A 12,288-nucleotide genomic window follows, 5' to 3' on the forward strand; every position below is an offset into this window, starting at 1 on the left:
ACGGTCCAGAACACCGTGATGCGTACGTGTTAAAATCAGCACCGTCCGACAAACAATTTCAAATCCGGTATAACCACAGGCATTCCTTAATATAAAACCGGTATTCAAAACGAGAATTTGACCGAAATTTCGTTCAACCGGAGATTTGAAACGACTTTGACTGCTTCACAAAACGAGATGCTATATGGGCCGCCGATTCAAAACGTGTCGAAATCGTGGATCTCCACGTCTTCGCCGTCCACTTAACGCCTGCTGCTTTGTGCTGGACGTGGCTTGAAACTGACGGTGTCAAATTACGGTGGTCAAACTACGGATTAATCCGATATAAGCACTATTTAATCCTTGTTTAATAATATTTTATAATTTGAAATTTTAAAAGACTTAACCCTTTTTTGGTGAATTTTTCCATTTTATTTTGATCGAAAAGGGAGCCTATAAAAGAGGGCATTTCAGCGAGCTTCCCAATCTGTTCTCTTTTTTTTTTTTTTTATCATTTTTTTCTTTTTACTCCTTTGATTGCTTTCTCTCTCTAACTCAATAGTTTAATCGGCCTCTGTTCTTTTCCTTCTCTCTCTCATTGGTTTTTACCATTTTTCCCCGGGATTTTCTCTCTCTAACCCTTGCAGTTTCTCGGTCTTCTTCTTTGGTTTTACCTTTTCTCTGCTCTCTCCTTCTCTCTTCAAGAATGGCATTTTCTCAGTGTTTTCTGGATTTACCATTCGTTTTGATTGCTCTCTCTCTCTAAAAAGTTAATATTTTGCTTCTCTCTCTAGATCTTTTCTTATCTCTCACGTCACAGCCTGTCTTTTTATGGCGATATTCTCTGTAAAATCTTATCGGCTTTGACCGGGGAACCTTCTGATATAACTGCTCCCCGTGTCCTCTAATGGCTATTTAATTTCTCTCTCTTCGCTTTGTTAAAACTTCGAAGTATTCGCGTTTCTCATTCCCTGCGTATCTCTCTGTTGAAGCTCAATTTCTAATTAGTGGAGATTTTGGGCTTTCATTCTTCAAATAACATACAGCTATTCTTCTCTTCTTCGTATTATTCTTTATTCATAAGAGAACCAGAAAGCTTCATCACTATGAAGTCTTCTTTGAAGAAGCTCAGAGGATTTACAATTCATAAGAGCGATGCAAGGAAAGAGGACTACAGGCCTCTGTCTCAGTTAGATGAGCTAGAACAAGCTTCAAAGGTATTTATTCTTCTCATCTGGTTATTCACAATGAAACATCTTGCTTTTGAAGTAGTACAGAGTTTAGTCGTATACCATGCTGAATTTGTCGAAATTACAACCTTTGTGATTGAAAATGGATGTTAATTGTATATAGTTATATGTCAATTACTGCAATGGAAATTCGAAATGGAAAGGATCACTAATTTAAATGCAAAGTCAATGAAAAGGATTTCTATCATAGTTCCTGTTACTAAGTTTTTTATTCTAGCTCCAGTTGAAGTTAAATTGCTATCAATATTTGTGTACCAGACTGAAAGGATTTTCTTCATTTTCACTATCAACGTTATTTGCTTTTACAATTCAAAATGTTTAGGCTTTTCAGCCCTAATATAGAGCGATTAAAACTACTCCAATTCAAATTTCCCTGTTTGCGTCGTTTCTTTTTCTTTTCTTGTAGGACATGGAAGAAATGAGAAGTTGTTATGATAGCTTCCTTATTGCAGCGGCTGCTACTGCTAATAGTGCATTCGGTAAATTTCTCTCACCTCAAATGTGATTAGTTACTGCACAGTTTTTCTACTGATATGTCATTATATATCCCTTTTCATATCCTTGAGGTAGTCGTTTATATGCTGATATGCGTGTCTTTTTACTCTTCAATGGCCTTTGTCTTTGCTAAGAGTCTTGGTTATATTAGCATATGTTATTAGCTTTAAAACTTTGGATGCCATGCTATGCCTAATCTACTTGTGCTATATTTTGTTTATGTTTGATTTTCATTTGAATAATCTCCTTTCCAGTACGAAGTTAATGCTTTGATGAGTTTTTGTGGTAACTAATGCATTGAGTAATATGTGTTTGGCGTTCAATTTCTTCAGCCTTTCGACTTTAAGAACCTTATGGTTATGAACGTATATTGTCATCTCAAAAGCTGTTGGAGTTGGTGATGTTACTAATTTAAGTTTGGTATGCTTCTCCTTGTTTTACCTATAAAATTTGAGTATAACATTGAGTTGTACTACAAGGATGCATAAATAGAGCATGTCGATTGCCGCACATCTGAGGCACTCTTGTAAGGAATTATCTTTCAGAAGATATACAATGTACAACATTCAAATACTCATTGCAACATTATTATGTAACAAGGAGAGCACTCAGATACGCATTACAAGATCATTACATTAATTCATGAGCATAATGGAAAAGGACAGGAAATGGAAAGAGAATTTCTATGTTGAGTTTGATTCTCCAAAAAGGCAACAGTTTCTTTTTTTTTAAAATGTAATTTGTAGCTTTGAGTCTTTTTGAGTCTCCAGTAGGTGTAATGCATCTCCAAACCTAATTTCATAGCAGAATATTGTTTCAATGGTCTTCAAATAAGCTTTTGTAAATAACTTCTATGAGGTAGTCTTGCCCTTTGTTTTATGCAAGTTCTCATTGGTAGCAAGCCTGCACATTTAAGGCTGCAAGGAAATATTTTTTCTTGTGACTCTCAAGTCCTGGATGGATCCTTCCGAACTTTGTTCAATTAATAGATCATTAACCTCTCTTTCTTTCATTGATATCACTCTCATTCTTATCATATTCTTGTTGTTTTTGAGTCTTAACTTAAATGAATATGGAATTGTTTGCAGAATTTTCAGAGTCATTGAAGGAAATGGGTGCCTGTCTACTTGAAAAGACTGCATTGATTGATGATGAGGATAGTGGTAAGTGCTTGGAGAATCATAATTATATTATCATGGAAAATTGGCCTAGGAGAAAGGAGTTCTTAAATGATCCAGAAACACGTTGAACTGTTTGGAAAAAGCATGGCTCCCAAGGGCTATCATTTTTGTAGCATTATATTTCTTTTATTGAATTATTTGTTTATAACTTTTACACTTTTGGATATCCTAAAATGTGAATATGATATGTCAGGGAGAGTCCTGATAATGCTGGGGAAAGCACAATATGAGCTTCAGAAACTTGTTGACAACTATGTAAGTTTTGGTCATTATGCCTTCATGGTATATCTAGCAAATCATTTGTTTGTCTGTAGAAGATTTATTATGAATGTATCTTTGACGTCATGCCATTTGTATGCAGCGTTCTCATATAATTCAGACAATTACTAATCCATCTGAGTCTCTTCTCAATGAACTTCAGACAGTTGAGGTTTGTTCTTCACCACTTCACTAATTAGCTGTTGAGAAATGACTTGATGTGATATTGATTTTCTGCTCGATGGGGTTCCATGATCTCATTGTTCCTTGCATGGGTCTTTTTTGACATTGTGTGAGTAATTCCACTTGCTTATGTTGGATATGGTCCTTGCTATTCGCTTCTCATATTTGATAATATATGTGTTGTAGATGCAAATGTTCTTGACCATGTAGAGTACATAAAGAATCGGATTTAAGTCTTCGAACCTGTAATTAGCTAAGGGTTCACATTGCATGAAGCTGCTTGTTCTTTTTCAACTCGCAAAGAGACTTTTTGTTAAAATAGTGGAGATATACATATTTAATTGTCAACGAGGTGCCAAGTCAACAACAGCATGACTATGCAAAACCCTCTTCACTGAACAAAATGTCATGAGAAACACCACTATTAGCAAGAGAATCTGCTACATCATTGGCCTCTCTAAATACCTGACGGAAAGAAATTGTTGTAGTAGATAAATGAAAAACCTTATCTAAAATCCCTCCTGAGGTGCCACAGATCTGGCATATCCCTTCTTTGCCCATTGACTAAGTGAGTTTTTACACATATTTGGGGTATTGTACTATTTCTTAAAAGATGATATTTTTTATGTGCTCATGTCAAACTTATGTTCCTTCACAAATGATTTTGTGTATATTTTCTCTTGTAAGGATTGATCTGTAGCTCTCATATGTATGTGACAGATGAATGGTCATAGATTTCTACTAGGTATGTGACTTTTTCATTTCTATGTAGATTTTAGTTAAATTTGATCCAGGATAATCTATTGAATGCTTTTGCCCTATTAAATTAGGAGTCATCCTAGGTATTGTGGTGCTTTGACATCTTTTTATGTAAGGGACCTTTTGTTTAATTTTAGTAGCCCTTTAATTGCATTCTTATGTATAATTTTGTTCAAATTGGTAACTGTGATGCATTCTTTAACGGAATACTTGTTTTAATTTGCACAGGAAATGAAAAGCCAATGCGATGAGAAACGGTTAGTGGCCAACTTTTCTTTTGCATGTTGTTTCTGTGACTTGTTGAATTTTTTTTTTTTTTAATTTATTTTTGCTTTTGATAATCTGTTGGAGTTCTTTTGTTCTGAAATGGTTATGTGCTCTTCAGAGAAGTATATGAATTTATGAAGGCAGCAAGAAGGGACAAATCAAAGTCAAGAAATACTAAAGGAGAAAGTTATTCATCTCAGTTGCAGACTGCTCAAGAAGAATACAATGAGCAGGCAACTTTATTTGTTTTTCGCTTGAAATCTTTAAAGCAAGGACAGTCCCGGAGTCTGTTAACACAGGCAACCCGACATCATGCTGCACAGGTCTTGCCCTAGATATGGACCTTAATGAATGTGAATCCTTTTTCTTGTGTTGCCGAGTGAAATTTTGATTGTGTTTTTCATCTTTTTTGTTGCTTGAAAACAGTTGAGTTTCTTTAGGAAGGGACTTAAAAGTTTAGAAGGAATTGAAGCGCATGTAAAACAGGTTACTGAACAGCAACATATTGATTACCAATTCAGTGAACTTGAAGAAGATGATGCTGACTATGGTGATGAAGATGAGGGATACGATGCCTTTGATGATGGTGAATTGAGCTTTGATAATGAACAGAATGACGATGAAATGGAGGTGAGAAATGTATCCATCTATTTTTGCTTCATATGATTGAAATGGACGGTTTCAAATGGATGGTTATATAGGAGGCTCTTATCTACATGACTAGCTCATTTATTTGTTGAGGTTCAGAGAAAGCATTTAGCCTTTCTGGTTTGTTGGACTTATGTTTAAGTATATTTGTTACCGGAGAAATAATGACTTTATATTTGTAGAACTTGAACTTATTATATGTCTATGTGTTGACAGGATACTTCTTAATGTGATTGGAAAGTTAAATTAACACCAGGCAAGATGCCCATCCTGTCAGAATGAGAACGATATGCAATAATTTTTCTGAAACTATCATTCTTTTGTCGCATGACAAGTATGGTTGTGGGAGCTGTCTCTATTCAATCCCATTTTTCTTAACAGAGTTGGTTTTATTACCAGTGGTTGCTGCTGCCATGTTGGTTTGTGCCAATAGTTTATATTTTCATGGGTTCGTGGTTTTTAACAGTCTAAGCCATAGCTATAAGTATCACATTTGAATCTCTTTTGAAGAATTTGGCCACATTTTGATGCATCCATGAATCTAAGTTTGAAGTATGCATCTTTATTGAGTTGTGATAAATGTGATGAATGTCGTTATGGTACTTGTCAAAAAAAGAGTAATAAATCCTGGTTTTATGTTCTTATGTTCAAGCCACATTCACTATCTGACTTTTGCCCATATGTTCTGCTATTTCTATTTGTAACTAAGGGCAAATGTATTAATTGTACTAGTGGCTTATCTATAAGTTGATTTTGCCTTTTACATGGGAGAGTCAAGTCCTCTGAGATACTATTAACAGGATTGCACTTCTGTCTGCATTATGAGTCCTGGTTTTTTTTTTTCCTGCTAAGTGAGTCCTGGATTTGTCTGCCCACTAACCCGAATGCTAGAACTGTAGTAGTCAAAACTTTTAACCTATAAACTCTGTTCCTTTCTGCTCAGTTCCCCTGTTAAAAATGTCCTGTTTCTTCTTATATTTGATGCCATTTCTGCTCAATCTTCGTTACTATTTGGACTATTTGGTTAACTGTTTTCTTGGATTTGATATGGACACTGTGGTCTGTTTGCTCGAGGTCGTAGATATCTTGATCCTGATATGTGGTATTGTATTTCAGCTTGATCAAATCAACCATGCATCTGTTTCGCCTGTTAAGACCATATCTTCTCAGGTACGAACCACATGCCAATGGACATCAAATATTTTAATCTAAAGAGGAGAATATAATATTATAATTATTTGGACAGAAGAATTCAGAATAACATACTCATTCGAATAATTGTATATTCTCTTGGACCTTGGCATTCTCCTTTTATGATTTTGGCAGTTTAGATGGGGCATAATTTTTCTCCTTTTTGATTTCAGGTTAACATAGATAGACCCCAAAGGCATTATCATGCTGTAGTTAGCAAGCCAAGACTTGGCAGCCAATCAGCACCAATATCAGCTGCGACAACTGAAAAGCCAAGGAGCTTGCCCTCAACAACTACAAGAAAATTCCATACCTATGTGCTACCAATACCACTCGATGCCAAGAATTCGCCAACTACTCAAGATCATGGCACGAGACCAATGAGTACAAGGGGGCCTGCTCACTCTTTATATCATTCATCTCCCTTAGAACAGAATAAGCATTGTGGGGAATCCAGACCTAAACAATCATCAGAGCGCATCAGATTTTCAGTTCTTAAAGAAAACAATTTTAACAGGCCAACCATCCAAAGCAAGGGTTCACTGCCAAAATTCAACTCTCGAATTCCCTCTGATACTAAAAGGATCAAAAGGCATGCCTTTTCGGGTCCATTGCCTGGTAATTCTTTGTCGAGAAAACCCATTATATCTCATAGTGGTTTTGGAGATTCAACAGAGAATCCTTTGTTAGGCTATGGAATTCTCACTCGTGTTCCAGTTTCTCACTCTCCAAGACTTTCTCCTAGTGCCTCACCTCCATTAACATCACCAAAAATAAGTGAGTTACATGAGCTTCCAAGGCCACCAAGTAGTTCAGCGAAATCTCCAAGACCTTCCAACTCCATAACCTACTCTGCCCCTTTAGCTCCTAAAAGAAATCAAGAGCCTTTGACTGTAAATAGAGTTACCTTCTTGACACCAACTGCTGCCTCGCCATTGCCGACACCTCCTGGGACTGTGCTTTACAGTTTCTCTATACCTTCAAGTCGTCAGAAAGCAGGGGCACTGCAATCAACAAAGTCATCAGAGGCTTCTCCCGGCAAAGAGACAATTGAAGAAGTTTTTTCACCTCCTTTGACACCTATTGCATTTTCAAACATTAAAAGGGCATCATCTGCTTCAGCATTGGAAGGTCATGCGAAAAAGAACCAGTGGTAATTTTGAGTTTACAACTGCTGTTTCTATACAGAGATCATACCATCGATGGTTCTCTTGAGTTAAATTTCTTTTTCTTTCATATCATCCGTTAAGTGAGTTTGTTTTATTTTGATTATATAATGTCAGTTTATGTGCATGCACATGTGGTATGTGTTTTGATGTGTGTATGTGGTTGTTTCTGAATGTTCATGCACATATATGCATGCATGCATTGATAGTTGCATGCATATGTGTTATGTATGTATGCATAAGTGTGTATGTATGTTTGTATTTGTCCGTTCACACATGCATTTGTGTGTACTAGACATGCATACACTTCTATCTAATCGAAGTGAACTAGCAGTAAGACCAAATCGCTTCCATGTCCCATGTTTCAAAACCTTGGTAATGTGTTTTGCAGCTCAACATCAAAAAACTATGAGCAAATTCATTTGACGATATTGATACTGATGACTTGATTTACTTGATCGCTGCTTCTTTCCAGCATAGTGTGTAAAGCAATGACATCTCTTCTTATTGGTTGCAGATGCATATGGTTTCAAAAAGGCAAAGTTTGATTAAGGCCATCCGACCATTTCGAACGAGAGCTTTCATTCTTAGTCCTCCATGTAAATAATATGTGTATTATAATCATATCTTTTACAACTTAAAATTTTTTTTTTTTTTTTCATTGTTTGCTTGGGCTATTGATTGCGACATTATATGCATCATTATGTCAAAATAATGTGCGATCTCGTGTTCAATGAATTGTAACAGCAATTTTGTCAATGGTGTAAAGCATTTTGTACAAATAAATGGTGTTATTGTGTACTGTCCCTCTTGAAATACCTCTTGATTGCTCATTGTATTAAATAAACTGCAGGGAATTTATCAAAAGACACTTAAATGTTGAACTATTTAATATTTCACCTTTGGTGTAATTTGTTGAATTTCGAAACCCATTTTTATGTATCATGTGAAGGCCTATTTGAAATTTGATAAAAAAAAAAAAAAAAAATACTATTGTTTCTTTGAATGAACTTAATTATTTTGCTTGGGCGTAAGTTATTTTGCGTTATCTCTTTGAAAAATCTAAATTTCAATACATAACTTTGAAAAAAATCATAAATCTTGATTTCAGAACCTCTAAAAAAAGTGTATATAAATCTTCTCTATTTGTTAATAATGAGAAGTATGAAACAAACAAACCTCAAAATAATCGTGAAGGTAGATGCGTTAACAATTATCATAATGGTGGAAAGGGTTGCAGTAGCAGAGGGAGTTCTAGATGTGATCCAACAATATAGGATAGTTGTTGGGTATTATACTCATACTTAAAGCCCATTAATAACAAGACAGTAGATAGATCTACTGCTTAGATCGTAACCACTCATACCCATCATTGAAACTATGATCATTATCAGCAACTAAGTAATAACATTGGTTCTTTCTCTACATAGGATCAGTCTTCTTCATTCTTATAGTATCATTTTTCTTCATTATCAGACACAGGTAACCATTATTCTTCGATGTCTTTCTCAAAACTCTGAAGTTCAGTTTATGTCATCATTTTCTTTTAACTAAATGTCTGTCGGTAGAACTACTCAGAGCATGAATGGCAATGCTATTTTTTCTCCCAACTATGTGACTTTCCAAGACCGGGCCACGGGGAGGAAGATTGGTGAAGGGAGATTGACTCATGGGCTATATTTATTTAATCAAGATAATACAGCTTTAGTTGTCAATCAAGATAATTATGATATTAATACATTGTGGCATTGGAGATTTGGATACCCCTCAGATAAAATTTTAAATTTTTTTAACGCCCTTTCTATCTTTAAACTCTCATTCTTGTGAAGTTTTTATATTCTCAAAACAGACAAGACTTCATTTTTAGTCTTCCATGCATATTTCAAAAGAACTATTTTATTTGATACATTCTGATGTGTGGACACCAGCTCCAATTAATTCTTATGTTGGTTTTAAATATTTTGTTACTTTTATTTATTATTGGTCTCATGCTACTTGGGTATATTTATTGAAATAAAATACAGAAGTTTTCCATGTATTCAAATAATTTTCCAAACTGATTTCTACTCGATACAATGGTAAGATTAGAATTTTGTGGACAGATAATGGCACAAAATATGTGAACAAAGTTTTTTCTGAGCATTTATTGAATCTTGGTATTATACACCAAACATTGTGAGTTGGAACACCTCCAGAATGAATTTGCTGAAACGAAAAATAAGTACGTTTTGGAAACTACAAGGTCTTTGATGTTTCAGATGTACGTTCCAAAAATTTATTGGTATAAAAGGTGTTATAACTAGTTGCTATTTGATTAATAGACTTCCAAGTAAAATTATTAAGTTCTCCCCTTGAAATTTTGAAAAATAGAAATTTTGATTTGTCACATTTGTGAGTATTTGGATATGTATATTATGTTCATGTGGTTGGGCACAACCGGGATAAACTTGATAAACATTTCAGTAGATGTTTCTTTTTTGGATACTCATCTACTGAAAAATGATACAAATGTTATGATCTCACAATTAGAAAAATACATATTTCCAAAGATGTTCAATTTGTTGAAACAAAGTCCTATTTTTATGGCATGTTGAAGACTAGTTTGGAAAATAAGACTCAAGAGGAGTGTTCAAGAGGTCGTTTGCCCTCGCCTAATATTAGTGCTTCTGCTATGTCCAACACACCAAGAACAAGTCATGATGATCAAGCCAAAGTTGAAGATACCTTTAAAACTCACCAATTTGGTTTAGAAGAAGAAGACTCCACCGTGGCCCCACCAGATCCCCTCTTACGCATGTCTTCTCGTATCCCTCAACCTTTTCCTAAACTTCAAGATTTTTATACTTAGTATGTTGTTTCTTATCATGTTCAAAACCATATTTCTTATGAAAATATTTCTCCTGGCTATTTTGTTTTCGTTTAGCTTTATTTCTAATAATTCTGAGCCAACCAATTTTCAAAATGTTATTTCTCAACCTGTGTAGAGGAAGACCATGAAAGAAGAACTTCAGGCACTTGACAAGAACCATACTTAGGACATTGTCAAGTTACCTAAAGAGAAAAAACAGTTGGATGCAGATGGGTTTTTAAAATCAAATATAATAGCGATGGGTATGTTGATACCTAAAGGGAAAAATCAGTTGGATGCAGATGGATTTTTAAAATTAAATATAATAGTGATGAGTATGTTGAGGGACATAAGACCAAGTTGATAGCGAATTGATTTACCCAAACTTATGGAGTCGACTATAAAGAGACTTTTGTACCAGTCATTAAGATGAATATTGTTCTTGTTCTTATGTCTATCACAGTTAATTGTGAGTGGTCTCTACATCAGATAAATGTTAAAAATCCATTCTTACATGGTGACCTTGAATAAGAAGTCTATATAAGTTTTCCTCCAGTCTATTCTAAAGAAAATGAGAAAAGACTTGTATGCAAGTTAAAGAAGGCTTTGTAACAATTATCTCGTGTATGCTATGCCAAACTCAGCACAACCTTGATGAGTGTCGGGTTTCTCAGAAGTTCAGTCGATTCTTTAATGTTCACAAAAAGGGGAACTTCTGATACAACAATTGTACACTTTTATGTTGACTATTGTCATTACAGGTAATGATAAAAAAACATCATGAAACTTAAAAATTATCTTCACAAGAAATTTGACATCAAGGATCTTGGTCAATTAAAGTATTTTTTCGGTATTGAAGTAGCACATTAAAAAAAATGGCTATTTATTTCTCAAAGAAAATATGTATTAGATCTATTGAAAGAAACTGAAAAACTGGGAGTCAAACCTATTGACACTCATGTTGATATAAATTACAAACTTAATTCAATAAATGAAAAACCTCTTAAAGATATGGGCTGCTTTTAGAAACTTGTGGGCAGATTGATTTATTTTGATTGTGACACGACCATAAATAATGTAAGTAGTTAGTCTTGTGAGCTAATTTATGCATACTCCTAGATCATGTCATATAGATGTTGTCGATAGAATTCATAGATATTTTAAGTCGTCACCTGGTAGAGGTGTTTGGTTGAAACCGGATGGTCACATTAATATTATTTGTTATTCTGATACTGATTAACCTGGTAGTCCACTTGACAAGATGTCCACTACCGGCTATTTTATACATCGGTCGGAGGAAACCTAGTTACTTGGAAAAGCAAGACACAAAATGCAGGTGCTTGATCCAGTGCAAAGGCCAAATATAGAACTATGAATTCAACTACAATTGAATTAATGTGGCTAAAATACCTACTCTGGGGATCCCAACGATCAATCCAATGAAAATGTTTTATGATAATTAAGCAGCTATGCATATAGCCTCCAATCCAATTTTTCATGAAAGAACCAAGCACATAAAAGTTGATTGTCACTTTGTGAGATAAAAGGTTGAGTAAAAAATTATTAGTACTCCTTGTGTTCAAAGTGAAGACCAACTTGCAAAAATATTTACCAAAACTACTGCAAAGACAAAGTTCCATCAGTTACTGTCCAAGCTGGGCTCCATTGATATCTACGCACTAACTTGAGGGGGAGTGTTGACAGTCATAAAAACCGTATATTACAAGATATTAAGTTTCTCATATTGAGTTTTGCAGTATTGATATTGTGAGGGGATTTGTTTTCTAAAAAGCAAGAATTGTAACTCTATAAATTTATGGTAAACCAGAGTAATTCCTATAAATAAAATACTGGTTTACCCTCCTAGATGTAGGCACTATTGCCGACCACGTATATATTGTGTTGATCTATTTTTTCTATTCTCTATTTCGTTTATTGCAAATTCTACACAAACTAGTGTTTTTGGACTCGGATTAGTGGGGAGGGGAGTTAGCGATGAGTTGGGTGCTAACTTGCCGGCACAAAAAAAACCTCCTATAAAATGTAAAAAAAAGTTAAAAATA

The 12,288-nt window shown here is 34.8% G+C and overlaps 1 protein-coding gene across 7 annotated transcripts; it reads left to right on the forward strand.

The window, feature by feature from the left end:
* Window positions 1-392: 392 nt before the first annotated feature.
* On the forward strand, window positions 393-8,178 carry LOC18434430 (uncharacterized protein At2g33490). 7 transcript variants are annotated; one of them, XM_006844500.4, is made up of 11 exons: window positions 393-1,196; window positions 1,636-1,708; window positions 2,813-2,887; window positions 3,099-3,160; window positions 3,267-3,335; window positions 4,334-4,362; window positions 4,491-4,695; window positions 4,799-5,002; window positions 6,137-6,190; window positions 6,385-7,364; window positions 7,895-8,178. In XM_006844500.4, coding segments are annotated over exons 1-11 (1,863 nt in total). In that variant the 5' UTR covers window positions 393-1,085; the 3' UTR covers window positions 7,896-8,178. The 7 variants fall into 7 exon arrangements, 6 of the variants coding, with proteins under 6 accessions (XP_006844563.2, XP_020523069.1, XP_088726648.1 ...); XR_016058346.1 differs by having other exon boundaries at window positions 441-1,196; window positions 4,894-5,002; XM_020667410.2 differs by having other exon boundaries at window positions 441-1,196; window positions 6,385-7,342.
* Window positions 8,179-12,288: the final 4,110 nt, after the last annotated feature.

The sequence above is a fragment of the Amborella trichopoda genome, chromosome 6 (assembly GCF_054954075.1).
Source record: "Amborella trichopoda isolate Santa Cruz 75 chromosome 6, AtrichopodaSantaCruz75HAP2 v2.0, whole genome shotgun sequence".
NCBI classification, from domain to species: domain Eukaryota; kingdom Viridiplantae; phylum Streptophyta; class Magnoliopsida; order Amborellales; family Amborellaceae; genus Amborella; species Amborella trichopoda.

Bases quoted from the DNA above. Each gene is read 5' to 3' on its own strand.
- LOC18434430 (XM_020667410.2), top strand. From the start codon at position 1,086: ATGAAGTCTTCTTTGAAGAAGCTCAGAGGATTTACAATTCATAAGAGC. The intron at 2,888-3,098 runs GTAAGTGCTTGG...ATGATATGTCAG, and splicing joins GATTGATGATGAGGATAGTG to GGAGAGTCCTGATAATGCTG. The intron at 4,363-4,490 runs GTTAGTGGCCAA...TGTGCTCTTCAG, and splicing joins AGCCAATGCGATGAGAAACG to AGAAGTATATGAATTTATGA.